At 40.0% G+C, this 13,295-nt stretch overlaps 1 protein-coding gene across 1 annotated transcript in view; it reads right to left on the bottom strand.

Moving 5' to 3' along the window:
* The window catches only part of USH2A (usherin), an 815,986-nt gene that overhangs the window by 287,899 nt on the left and 514,792 nt on the right, over positions 1–13,295 (bottom strand). The window contains 2 exon segments of the mRNA XM_032639255.1: positions 6,668–6,810; positions 7,404–7,554. Coding sequence (XP_032495146.1) covers positions 6,668–6,810; positions 7,404–7,554 — 294 coding nt within the window.

Here is a 13,295-nt window from a genome sequence, read left to right as displayed (position 1 = left end):
TGTGGATTCTTCCTTGAAAGTTTGGAACAGAAGATGAAATGTGTTGATGTGAGAATTCATGATGGCAGAAAAAAGTCCTAAAAGAACTAGAGGTTCCAAATTTGGAAGAACAGTGGGCTTTCTGTGCCCAAAAGAGATTCAAGAGCTCAAGAGGGAAATTGAGGCCAGGTGGATAGAAGTTTTCATTAATCGATCCATCCTTTCAAAGGATTTTCTATTGGTCACTTTCAGCTTCTGCTCTTAGGACATAAAAATGAAAATGTAAAGATAATAAATATTTGTTTGTATATATTCTGGGAATGCAAGGATTTGAGGGGTGGAATCTATGCAACAGGAAACAAAGTATGTAGGGACATACATACAGGGCCACTTCGCTCTCAAAATCAGCAGTTTACATTATCTACTTTGCATCAAGGATCTTCCATTGTGGGTAAAGTAGAGACCTACATCACTGCTTGAGAGGATAAACATTCATTAGTTAGTATTTAAAGCAATTAGGACATGTATTTGGAATAGAAAAGCAAAATCATCGTGCAGCCTACCAAACCTTACAGTTCACATTTCTTCATTCAATAAAATAAAATCTACTGTTACAAATCTGAGCCACTCTTACTTACAAATGTTTCTGTCTTTCTCTCACACAGAACACTCTTAAGATCCAGGTTGACGTTCAGTTCTAAAGCACACTGATAAAAAGATCTCTACCACGCCATGTTAGTTCTAAAATTTAAATACTCTTAAGGATACAAATATACTTACTGAATGATTGGAAAATCCTGCTCTAGAAGTATCTTGATCAACTGATCAAGTTTCATACCACAAGTTTACTTCCCCTCCCTGTCACGAGGACTCGGTGTTTTACTCATTACAGGTTGTGAGAATAAGAAGGAAACGTGTTTTCCTTCTGGAATTCTATTTCTATATATCTGTCCCCCTTCATTTTGAAATAGCACACGGTTTGGGGCCAGCAGAGGTCTCTCTAATTAAAACATTCGCTATCCTAGTCAAGACAGCTAATGTTGAATCACAGGGACAGCCAGCAGGCTGCCTCTGACCGAGGCAAAGAATGAGGACTGCCTTTGGGATTTCCTTCTCTTACATCTGCCTCTCATCCTCACCCTCCTTGGCACATACACAGAGGCTGGAACCACGGGCAGAACATCCTGCAAGCCACCCTGCCTGTCTCAAGTGTCAGTGGACACCTCTTACAGCAATTGCTTTTCCCGCCTTTTTCTGAACCAATGATGAGGAAGTAAATTTGAAATCTGATATTGATGTGAACTCCAAATAGAAATCATTCCCTATTTCCTCTCCTGGTGTTCTCATCCAGAAAGGCTTTCCTGACACCCCACGTTGAGGGAAATGCTCTCCTCTGGGCTTGCTCTCAGCTTTGAACACTCTAACTATGGTTTTACTCTATGTCTTTCTTGCCACCAGATAGTGGATGCCTCAAGTAAAGAAAACTCTCCTATTCATCCTTGTAATTTTCACGTCTCTTTCAGTCCCTCCTACATGGCAGGTACCCAGTTAAGGTTTGCTTGGTTGTGTTTTCATGGATTTGCTTACATGAAACTCTTTTTCATCAGTCCATTAACAATTTTGGGTACCTGCTCTATATGAGACCCTCCACCAGGCACTGGAACTACAAAGATAAATGAGATGGAACCCTAGGTCCTGAGAAGTTACAATTCAGAAGGAGATATTGATGGTACACAAGTAAACACAAACCAAAATTCTAAGGTAGATATGAGGAGGGAAGGCTTCACACAGGAGGTGACATATGAGCTGGGGCTTGATGGATGACTAGAATGTTGTCAGACAACAAACTAGGCAGAAATGTGTTCTGATACTGATTTCAATGAACATTGCGAGATCTTTCTCTTTCACTGCAGAAGAACAACTGCTGCTTTGTAAACTGCTATGAGAATCTTAAAGATGAATGAAAGGGGAAAACTGCTCAAAACTGCTAATGAGGAAAGTAAATCAGGACCCAGATACTATGATAATTTCCCTCATTGCTTCATCCTTTGCTTACAGTGCGATTTTAAGTACGGAAAAAATAACAGTAAAACCTAATACTATGAGTGAATACAATATGTTAATAGTACTGAAAATCTCACCGTGTAAGTAATAAGATACATCTTTCTATCTTTTAGCAGACGCCAGTCAAAACTCATGAACAATCAGTCTGTTAGCAAAATAATGAACACATGAAAAAACTGTCTAAGTAAATCTACAGAATCAACTGTTCAAATCCCACAAACTTTATTTAATAATGCCTCTTAGACTAATGGTTAGAAATACAAATGTGGAGTTTTTAACTACAAATTTAGTGAAATGATTCAACTTTTAGTCTTTGAAAAGTATTTGACAACTAAATGGTCATCTCTAGAAGCAATCTGGATTTTCTGTTTTGTTTTGGGGGTAGAGAAGTGATTTTTAGAAAAGAATCTCATTTTCATCAGGTTGATCTAATCGTGTATACATATATGATTGTTGTTAAAATGACTCAAATAAAGAGACAGTCCATATTTCAGTCTTGTTAGCTAAGAAACCTTGGGAGAAATCTGAATTTTATTAGTCTAGGGAATCTACATTTTTCAAGAAAAGTGGGTTATCTTATATTTTACACAGGGCAGGATTTTAGTAGGCAAAAGAGCACATGCACATTTAAGCTGAAGTTGAAGGAGACTTTCCCTTCCAGCCAGCTACCATTTTCACATCCCTATACTGCACGGAAAACAATTTTAAGCACACAAAAGAGAGGGACAAACAATAAAATCAGAAGAGATGGTTATTTCTGGTTAAAAGATATCAAAAATTTTCAGCTGATAGGTAAGTGTCTTCATGTTATTAATCCCATGCTCCCAAGTCTATCACAATCTTAATGCATTTTTGTAGGCTGCAGACATTCCAGGTGCTTGGACTGCCAGCAGCTTGTTCAAAAAAAAAAAAAAAATCATGTGTTGTTTGTATTTATCTGGTTGCAAACAGTCGAACACTACACTTGACCAAGTTGGCTGGAAAAAACCTCTTTTATTAACACAAGTTTAACTGGATTTAAAATATTCATAGGAAATGTGCATTATTATTATTTGGCATCAGCACACTGGATTTTTTTTTTTTTTTTTTTTTCTTGTCGGGGGGTGCTCGGGCATCTCATTGCTGTGGCCTCTCCTGTTGCGGAGCACAGGCTCCTGACGCGCAGGCTCAGCGGCCATGGCTCACGGGCCCAGCCACTCCGCGGCATGCAGCACGCTAGATTTTTTTTTTTTTTTTTTTTTTTTTGCAGTACGTGGGGCTCTCACTGTTGTGGCCTCTCCCGCTGCGGAGCACAGGATCCGGACGCGCCAGCTCAGCAGCCCTGGCTCACGGGCCCAGCCGCTCCGCGGCATGTGGGATCCTCCCGGACCAGGGCACGAACCCGTGTACCCTGCATTGGCAGGCGGACTCCCAACCACTGCGCCACCAGGGAAGCCCCCCACGCTAGATTTTTAAAACTGCATGGTACTGGATATTGGTGGCCCACTGATGTAAATGACAAATTATTTGAAAAAACACCATTAAAATTCCTCACAGGGGGCTTCCCTGGTGGCGCAGTGGTTGAGAATCTGCCTGCCAATGCAGGGGACACGGGTTCGAGCCCTGGTCCGGGAAGATCCCACATGCCGTGGAGCAACTAGGCCCGTGAGCCACAACTATTGAGCCTGTGCGTCTGGAGCCTGTGCTCCGCAACAAGAGAGGCCGCGATAGAGAGGGGCATGCACACCGCGATGAAGAGTGGCCCCCGCTCGCCGCAACGAGAGAAAGCCCGCGCACGGAAACGAAGACCCAACACAGCCCAAAATAAATTAATTAATTTTAAAAAATGGTAGGAAAATGATTACAGAATGAAATATTTAAAAAAAAATAAATTCCTCACAGCCTTTTTCTCCATCTGTGAGAAACTCTCTTTGTACCCAAGCATTTGTTTCTCTGGCTCTAGGTACCTTCCTGCCTAGGTTTCTCTTTCTGCTCTCAGCTGGGTCACAGGCTTGATGAACACCATGCTCTCACGGTATCATATGAAAAATATCGCTATTGGTGACCCTTTTGTTTCGGCACCAGAATGTTTCGAGGCTTTGGCTGATGCGGAAAGGTGCCTAGCGACGGCATGAAATTTAAATGTGGGCATGAGGTGACCTCTCTGTTTCATTCTGTAAGGTGATATGTCGAATTTCTACATTGGAAATTGCACTTCACCAATTGGGAGGTGGTAGTTAGGATCAAGTATGAAGTGTGATACCAGCATGGAGCTGTCAGCATGGGTGGTGGTTTTTTTTTTTTCGCGGTACGCGGGCCCTCTCACTGTTGCGGCCTCTCCCGTTGCGGAGCACAGGCTCCGGACGCGCAGGCTCAGCGGCCATGGCTCACGGGCCCAACCGCTCCGCGGCATGTGGGATCCTCCCGGACCGGGGCACGAACCCGTGTCCCTTAGCATCGGCAGGCGGACTCTCTACCACTGCGCCACCAGAGAAGCCCCAGCATGGGTGGTTTTATAAGCAAGGCTTTGAAGCCTTGACAGAAAAACTGCTTGTGCCCAGTGCCAATCACTCGGTCTTTGTCAACTCAATTGCATATCCATTCAGAGATGGCATCCATCTCCACTGACACCCAAAATATATAGGACACTGTTATCATGTCTCAGGGGCGAGCATGCACTGGTAACTTAAGCTGGAGGGGCAGACAGCCAACCTTCGGCCCTTTGCTGATGATGTGTGTGACATCACGCGTGAAGCAGAGGAAGAAGTCATCTGTCTTGGTGAAAGGATTTCAATGAAAATGAAGACTGGGTTAATACCTGCTACACAATCAAGTGTTACTAATTCTTAATGAAGGAAGATGAAGGGTTAACACTATTGCCTTTGAACCCAGGCCCTAAAAAATCACAAAGACAGCAGTGTCCCCGTGCGTGAAAATTCTAACCGCACTGAGTCTGTAAGACGTGTTTTATGGTAAGATGAGGCAGGAGAGAAATCTGCTCAACAGAGGCTACTGTACTAATTGGTACTTTACAATGTTTGGGAATTTATTTATGTAGGAGATCCTGACCCCTATTCAGTAAAGATCACCACGGAGGAAATCCAAGTGCTGCCCCCTCTCTACGGGAATAGAAATTGTGGTGCCAAAAAAAGGAGACATTTTCTCTCCTCTTCCAATGTGGCATTCTACGGAGCCATCACCTCTGCAGTGGGTGAATAATTATTTTTAGTTAACCTCTACTGAGTGCCAAGCAAGTATGCTCTATCTACGGAGATTAGAAATGTATCTTCAGTTGTTTTTTTTAAAAAAATGTTTCTTCAAAAATCTATTTTGGGTGGGAGCTCTCTGGTTCATACATCTGTATCCAGTCGGTGTTCATGCTGTCAGAGTCCCCAGAATGAATGTAACGTCCCCTCTAAAAGGGGTGTAGGCGCGTTGAGTGGTGCACAAATGCTTTCTGGGCTTTGTGTGTCGTTTATTGCACTCTGCTGATAATTTACTAAATGGTACCCTTGAGATGAAAGAACTGGATGCGTCCTTGTCAAGTACCAAACTTGCTCCCTGGGAATAATTACAAATTGGGAGAAATGGATGAACTATTATATATTATTGTTCATATATTTTTTTAATGTAAGCGTTAAGGAAGGTAGATAGGCCTGATTCCATCTCAGCTGATATCTTGTTCTCACTAAAATAATATAATTAAGGATATTGTAGACATAAAAGAATCAATTTCATATACAATTGATATTGTTTCAAATACCGTGCCTTTTGAGATTAATATCCAGCCTTTTGAAAGTCACTTGGGTCCTCATTGAATCTAGAGCCAGAATGGCAACTGGCCAACAGGGCAACATCTTCTAAGAGGCCTCTGATTAAAAGACTTGAAAAGATTAACCCTAAAAACCCTCATTGTTCAAAGATACAGTGTCCTCCTTCACTCTGTGTAGCTTGATTTAATTTCTAACTTTTCTAAAAAATTATACTTCCATATATATACTTTTTAAGAAGTAATTTGTATAAAACTCAATATGATTGCCATGCATTTATTTTCTCTATATAACCGAGTAAAAAACATATATATGCAAACAAACTCTTCCATGAAAAACTAGAAAATTCTCTGTACTGGTTGAATAAGACAATCCCAATGTACTCTTTGTAGTACATGCAGAATGACTGTTATCGGATTATACTCCTCTATTCTGGAGGCTGTCTTTCAGGTACGAGTAAAAGTACAATGGAATCTGTTTCCAGAAAAAAGTAGAATGACCGCTAAGTAACTTCATGAAGTAAGGCCCATATTCCACGTTCTTCTGCAGAGAACACTTGTAATATTTGGTCATAGAGTAGAAAAGGATAACCTTTCTCCTTCAGGCCACCTAGATGTACCCTGAAGGACTGAGTGGGTCCATATCATAATTTATTGTGAATTACATATTCCTGTCTGTAGGCCTAACCCTCCAACCCTCCAAGCCCCCATTTTTCTTCTTTCTGGAAACTTTGACCGTTCTTGTCCTGGAAAAGATTACCGTCCCTCAACATCAAGAAAATAGAGGAGGCTTATTTCTTTGTTTTGGAAAAATTGAAGACATTAAGACTTCCTAATATAGAGAATATCTGGCTGTGTGTTTTTCAGACCACTTACTGTCCTCTGCGGTGATGAACAGAATCCAAGAACTATGTGCACTGCCAAATCCATTGGAGACCACCAACCGAAATTCATACTCTGTGTACGGTTGGAGATCTCTCACTTCATAGCTTAACGATGCAGAAGGATCGGAAAACAACCTATATGGAAAAGAAATCCTAAAATTAAGAAGCTTTAGACATTCAAAGGAATGAAAAACAAGTACAATCTTAAAGAATTTTCAGGGAATGTCAACATACCTCTCAGTGCTGCAATTTTCTGTCATCGCGTGATATCTCTTTTAAAATAAGCAGTCCTTTGGCTAAGGGTTTGTATTATTGCATTTATATGAGATGTAAATTCTAGTAGTAGCCTGGAGTGAATTCTAGTCTGGTATTGAGACTGATTGCCACATGGAATTTGTAGAATAAGTATTATAATTTTGTAGCCATAGTCAGACAGCAGATTTTGTGGGGCTCAGGTGTGTGCCTGCTCTTGGCAATACATGTGCTCATGAAAAGTTAAGGGTGAAGGAATCTTACTTTAAGCCTCTATAAATGAAAAATTTGCAAAGCAAATAATGATCTCCTAGGGTGTTGCTTTTTGTTTGTTTGTTTGAACTTTGGAAAGGAGGTTTTTATTTGTTGCCAGTAAGAACTGACCTATTGTTAAAAATTTAAGATATAGTGAATTTATGGCTACATTGTAAAACCCAGGTGACTGTTAGAAGGGATGGACGAAGTAGAATGCTTACTCTAGAAACCAGTGGGTGGAGTTGCCGGGCCTCATCTGGAGTTGGTATCTGGGAGAGCCGGGGGCGTTGTTCCGAGCTGGTGTAGACCAGACAACCTGAAGACTGGTTGGAGTGGCAGATGAAAGCCTCGGAGGCAGCACGCCATCTGGAGCTGTCGAAAAACACAGATGAATTGGAGCAGAGAAAACTGTGGAGAACATATGCTGGATGGAATCGAAATGCTCCATATACTGGAAAAACTGTTCCTCAGGATCAAAAACAATGTTAAACATGGTCCATTTAATTTAACATTTTCATTCCGGAACTAGTGTACTTCCTTATTGTTCATTTCAACACAATTACATGAGTATTTCCATCTTAAAAGCCACCCCCCACCCCCCCAAACAGCAAGACAGATGAGCAGGTAGCACATCCCCACCTGTACTTCTGTTTCCCTAATTGAAAACACGGAGGGGATTTAATGAAGCAAATATTAAAGTACCTTTTTAATTTAACTCTTTGTTCAACAATCAAGCAACTGAACAGTGAAGGAGTCCGGATCTTTTATTTCTTCCACTGATGTCACCCATTGTTTCCTTAATCACACCACGACCATGAACACAACTGGATTGTTTTGTTTTTTTTTGAGGAAGGTTTATTAAAATTGTATTTTTCTACAAAGAAAGTAGCACATTCCAGCCTTAATTCTCACTTATGAAAATATAAAAACTAAGCTTCTTTCCTCATGTGTTTTATGCAGTTGGTCGCCCGTTCTCACAGTGATGCTGCCTTTATTCAAATATGTTACAAGTTGGGGCATAGACTTTTTCTAGTCTAGTGGAATCTCTGGCAAATTCTTCCTGAAGTCAGCATACTTGCTTGATATAATCTGTTAGGGAAATCTATCTGGATGGTTGTAGAAGGCCTAAAAGAAATGAGTGCAGCCTATTCTATTAAGAAATTAAAATTTTAAAATGGACCAGAAGACTTTGGCTATTAAATAAATTTTTCCAACAGGTGTAACTTGAATGAACTTCTCATATCAGAGTGTGTTCCAAAGCTAGTCAGAAACTCAAAAACAAATTAAGCACAGTTCTGTGCCTTTGGGAAAATCACCAGGGAACTCTGAGCTTATGTTTCTTGTCTTTAAAATGGGGATAGTATTTTGCCTTTTTAGGATTGCCATGAAGACCAGAGACAATGTAAATAAAGGACCTTTTACTGGGTCCTGGTAATTATTAATTGTTAGCTATTGTTATTTTACTGGACTAATCCGAACTTCCCTTAGCATAATTTAAGTACTACTATAATGCAATTTTTGATTATTGTAATATAAGTTCTTATTGACCAAGTATTACTAGAGGCCATTGCTGAAGGAGGAGAAGGAATCAAAACAATGAAAACAACTATCAGGATTCATTTTCAACTTCCATTTATACATAACTTGATGTAGTGTGTGACTTTTATATACCCTCCAACTTGGGAGAACTGTCTTATGAACTATGAAGCTAGTGAATGGCCACTGATGAGAATGGAAGAATTAGATTCCGTGTCTCATCAGTCTGTTGTAAGGGTTCCGAATTCATCGATACTTCACTAATTTATTCAGTAAACATTTATTGAGCCTCTACTCTGTGCAAAGTAGTGTTCTTTGTGTGGAGGGTTAACAACACTGAGTCAACCCTCAGTTGACATGACCCCTGACCCTACGGAACTTACGTAATCGGAGAGAGAGCGAGTGATGAACAAATAGATACCGATGACCCTACCAGATGGCACTAAGTGCTCAGGTGAAGACTAACGCAGGGTAAGTGGAGAGAAAGTGAAAAGGAGTGAAGATTTTGGTTTTTACACAACAATTCAGATTAGACAGGAGAGCCATAGGAAGAACACATCATTAGGTGACATCAGAGCAGAGACCTCAGTAACGTAAGGAGGTGGTCATGAGAATGTCTACCTGAATGTCTACCTGCCGTTTGGAGGAACAGCAATCCAGCCAAAGAGCAGGCAGGGCAAAGGCAGTGAGGAAGGGAAAGCACTGGCTGTGTGAACAGTGGAAAGAAACCAGCACGACTGAAACTAACTCAGGAGAGGAAGAAGAAGAGAGGAAAAGCTGGAGAGCTAGGCTCGGTCTAGATACCTCTAGAGCCTTCTTAGGGCTACACCTTGAAAGTCAAAGTCAAAGGCTTTGGACTCCATTTTAAATGGGGTTGGGAGCCACGGCACGGTCTTAATCAAGGAGATGTCATGATTCTAAACAAATAAAGGCCACTCTGGCTAAGTAAGAGTGACTTTCTAAGTTGAAGAGAGAGGGAATTATTTAACAAGCAAAAGCTTTTCTTTCTAAATTTTGGAAGTATAGTTTTAACATCCGTTACAACTCATCACAGTTATTCCTCAATCACAATCATATAATTATACAGATTTGGTAATTATTGATCAGGGTAGATAAGCTAAGAGACAGACACAACTGAACTAAAATAAAATGTCTACTCTGATTCCCTGTGATAAAAAGCAATAAACAAATACAAATCTCTCTCTTTTTTTAAATTTACAATTAAAAAATTATTTATTTTGAAAAAATTTAAGTTTTTTTAAATTTAAGTTGAAAAAATTTACACTTCTTACATAAATCTAAATATTTTAGGGAGCTAGATAATGTTAGCTTTCCAAAGGAGACTGGATTTAGGAGTCAGATAGCTAAAGTTTCAAATCTCATCCTCCATCCAATTGTGAACTCCATCCAATTCAGTTCACAAAATTCAAAGCTGATGACATTTTGGCAAGTTCTTAACCTCACTGATGTAAAGTCATTCCATTTATAAGTGTACGTCCAATAATACTGACTCTGTAGAGTTTTTAAAGAAGTTAAATTTGTAGCAATTAACTAAAATGGTGCAAGGAGCACAGTTTACTTCTGTGCTCCTTGGTGCACAGAATTTTGGTGTGTGTACCACATTTTGGTGTGTGTACACTTGTGAAGTCACAGATTTTTGTCCCAGGATGTCAATGTGAATAAAGTTAGGTAGCTAGCTAGATCAAGGCAATAAGCTTTAGTGAAATTAATGAGTAAAATTAACAAAAGAAGTTTTAAATAGAGCCACACTCAAAGAATCTGCAAACTGTTTTTCTCGGTCCAGGCACAGATTAATAAATTAAATGCTCATCAGTAAGAATAAATGCCAAAAGAATAGTTACCTGCTAATGAAAAATTAATCTGCATTTGATAATTTCTTTAAACATTTAAGCAATAATTTCATTGAGATTTCTTTATAATGGTACAACCTCTACCTTAAACACTGGATCAAATATTCATAAACCATGAATTATGACAGTGTGGCTTACCAACTAAATATCTGAACTTGCAATAAATTAAAACTTCATATACTTCTTAATTTCAAATAACCTTCAAGTTGCCCTCAGAAAGGCAAGATCAAGGACTTCTTTTTAGTATATGTGCTGCCGAAGCGAGCACCAAGGACTTCTTTTTAGAGTAACTAAATGTTTAGAGACAGTGAATACAAACTGTTAATCTTTTTATGAAATTTTTCCATAATAAAAATTATTTTTAGGTAATATGAACTCAATTTCATAGAATATTTGCTCCTGCAATAAGTTTAAAATATCTTAAAGAAAATTTCTTTTTAAATATTATGATTTTTAGGGAAAATAAAAATGTGTTGTAGTAGGTCACAGGTTTTAAGATACATATAATTTATTTCAACTTGCTATTAGCTTTATGTCTTTCACATCCACATGTGGTAGGGAAACTGGATATAGTGTTTTATGACAAAATAAATTTTCAGAAAAACGTATAATCTTAATTTTACAAGGTATAAATTTACTCATTCCCTAAATTATAACCTTTCAGTTTGAATCGGGCTTGAGTTGTCAGAATACCACTTTACACACAAAAAGCTAAGTCAGGGAGGCATGCGGAGAAGGCTGGAAGCAGGGAAGTTACCTACTGCAGTCATCCAGGCTAGCAGATGACAGCAGCTTACATGCAAGTGCCGGCAGTGGAGATGGGGGCATTAGTTTGCGGTTCAGTTGACTGTGGCGTGTGTCGCTGATAGACAATAAAGGAGTCAAAGGTGATGCCAATGTGTTTGGCCCAAGCACCCAGGTGACTGGCACCTGAGAGGAGAAATGGGATAGGGAGGGGATCAAGAGTTCTCTTTTGTCCACATTACATTTAAGAGGTTTATTACACAACTACAGTGGCTACACCAAGGACGAAGTTGCAGATGTGAGTCTGGAGAAGAACTGTGGATCAAAGTCCGTGTGGTATTTCAGGGCCGAGATGTGATGAAATAAACGAGAGGGTGAGCGTAAATAGAGCGAATGTAGAAGAGGTCTGAGCAGTGAGGTCTGGGGTCCTCCAAAATTTTGAGAGGTTGGGGGAGGGCGAGGTCTCTGCAACAAAGGAGATTTACTTACGGGAGTGAGCACTGAGGTAGGGGAGAAGCTAAGAGAAGACGCACTTTGGGAGCCAAGTGAAGAAAGCATCTCCGAAAGGAAGGCCTGATCGACTCCGTCAAATGTGCTGAGTTTCAGGAAGGAAGAGACTAAGAATTAAGCTTTGTCTTTGGCCAAGTGGACGTGACCTTGTCAAGAACAGACACGGTTCAGTGGTGGGCGTGGCAGTTTGATTCGGGGAAAACTGAAAAGGGAATGAGAGAGGAGGCAATGAGTGGGTAGAGTGAGCCTAGAAGACTCCTGAGGGATTTTGTTCTAAAGGGGAGAAGAAAATGGGGAAACACTTAGAGAAGCTTCTGGTATCAGAGGAAGGCTTTCTAAACACTGGGAGAGGTTGCAGCGTTTGCATGCTTCTTGGAATGACCCAGAAGAGATTAGGGGAAATGATGATGTAGGAGAAGGAAGAATAATTAATTGCCAAAGCAAAGTCCTTGTGTGTGTGAGAGAGAGAGGCAAGCCAAGGCACGTGCCAACTGAATTGAGAGCTGGTGCACGTGGGCTGTCAAATAGAGCAGGGACAGCCCGCCACTGTGCAGAAGTGAATACAGACCCAGGCTGCAGATGTAGAGTTAGGTAGATCTGGTGATGGGAAAACAGCAAAGGTCTCTTCTGATGGCATCCGTTTTCCCAGGGAGCAAACTAAAAGCAAAGGCGTCCGCTCTGTGCCAAAGTGTGGGAGTGAACTGGTTGCTTGAACAGAGAAGAAATGGTATGAAGTAGTTCTCTCGGGTAGTGGAAATAGGACATACCTAGGAAAGGCAATAATGTAGCTGTCCAGGGCCAGATACCCAGTAACTTAACTACAAATCTTTGGATTGAGGGACATTCGCTGCCAAAGACTTTTTAATTGATATTTTGTCTGTGAGTACAAATACTTATAACCATGATGACTTCTTATTTGACATATATTCTTTCACTGATGTATAACAAATGCACACATATCAAAAGAGCCTGGGCAAAAAGTAATGTGCAAATTGCCTATAATGTATAACATATAAAACCATGTCCCTCATTTGATTGTTTTTTGTCTAACTTTTCTGTCAAGGAATATAATATCACTGACAATCCAAATTCGGAGTAAGAATCGGCTCTGATAAGTCATCAGCGTGAAAAAAATTAGAGTTTTAAATATTTACACAAAAATTCTTCAAGTGTTAAAAACTGCATTACCATGCTGTCGGGAAAGAAAAAATGCGCAGAAGATGCTCCATAACAATAATAATAAAGTATCTTGGATTCTCTTTTGAGTGATAACAAGAAAATGTGCTCCGTTAAATTGGTCACACTCCAATTATATAAAATCCCCAAATATTTCCAAACAAAGTGATCATCTTAAATTATTGACATGTAACTATTCATTCTACATGCTTTCAGTAACACTGAACTCTGGCAACGTTTTTTCCCCTCCAGTTAACCCCTTTTATCCTAGACCTA

Source organism: Phocoena sinus, chromosome 1, assembly GCF_008692025.1.
Source record: "Phocoena sinus isolate mPhoSin1 chromosome 1, mPhoSin1.pri, whole genome shotgun sequence".
NCBI classification, from domain to species: Eukaryota; Metazoa; Chordata; class Mammalia; order Artiodactyla; family Phocoenidae; genus Phocoena; species Phocoena sinus.
The sequence above is the reverse complement of the archived record's forward strand: the minus strand, read 5'-3'. Positions and strand labels throughout refer to the sequence as shown.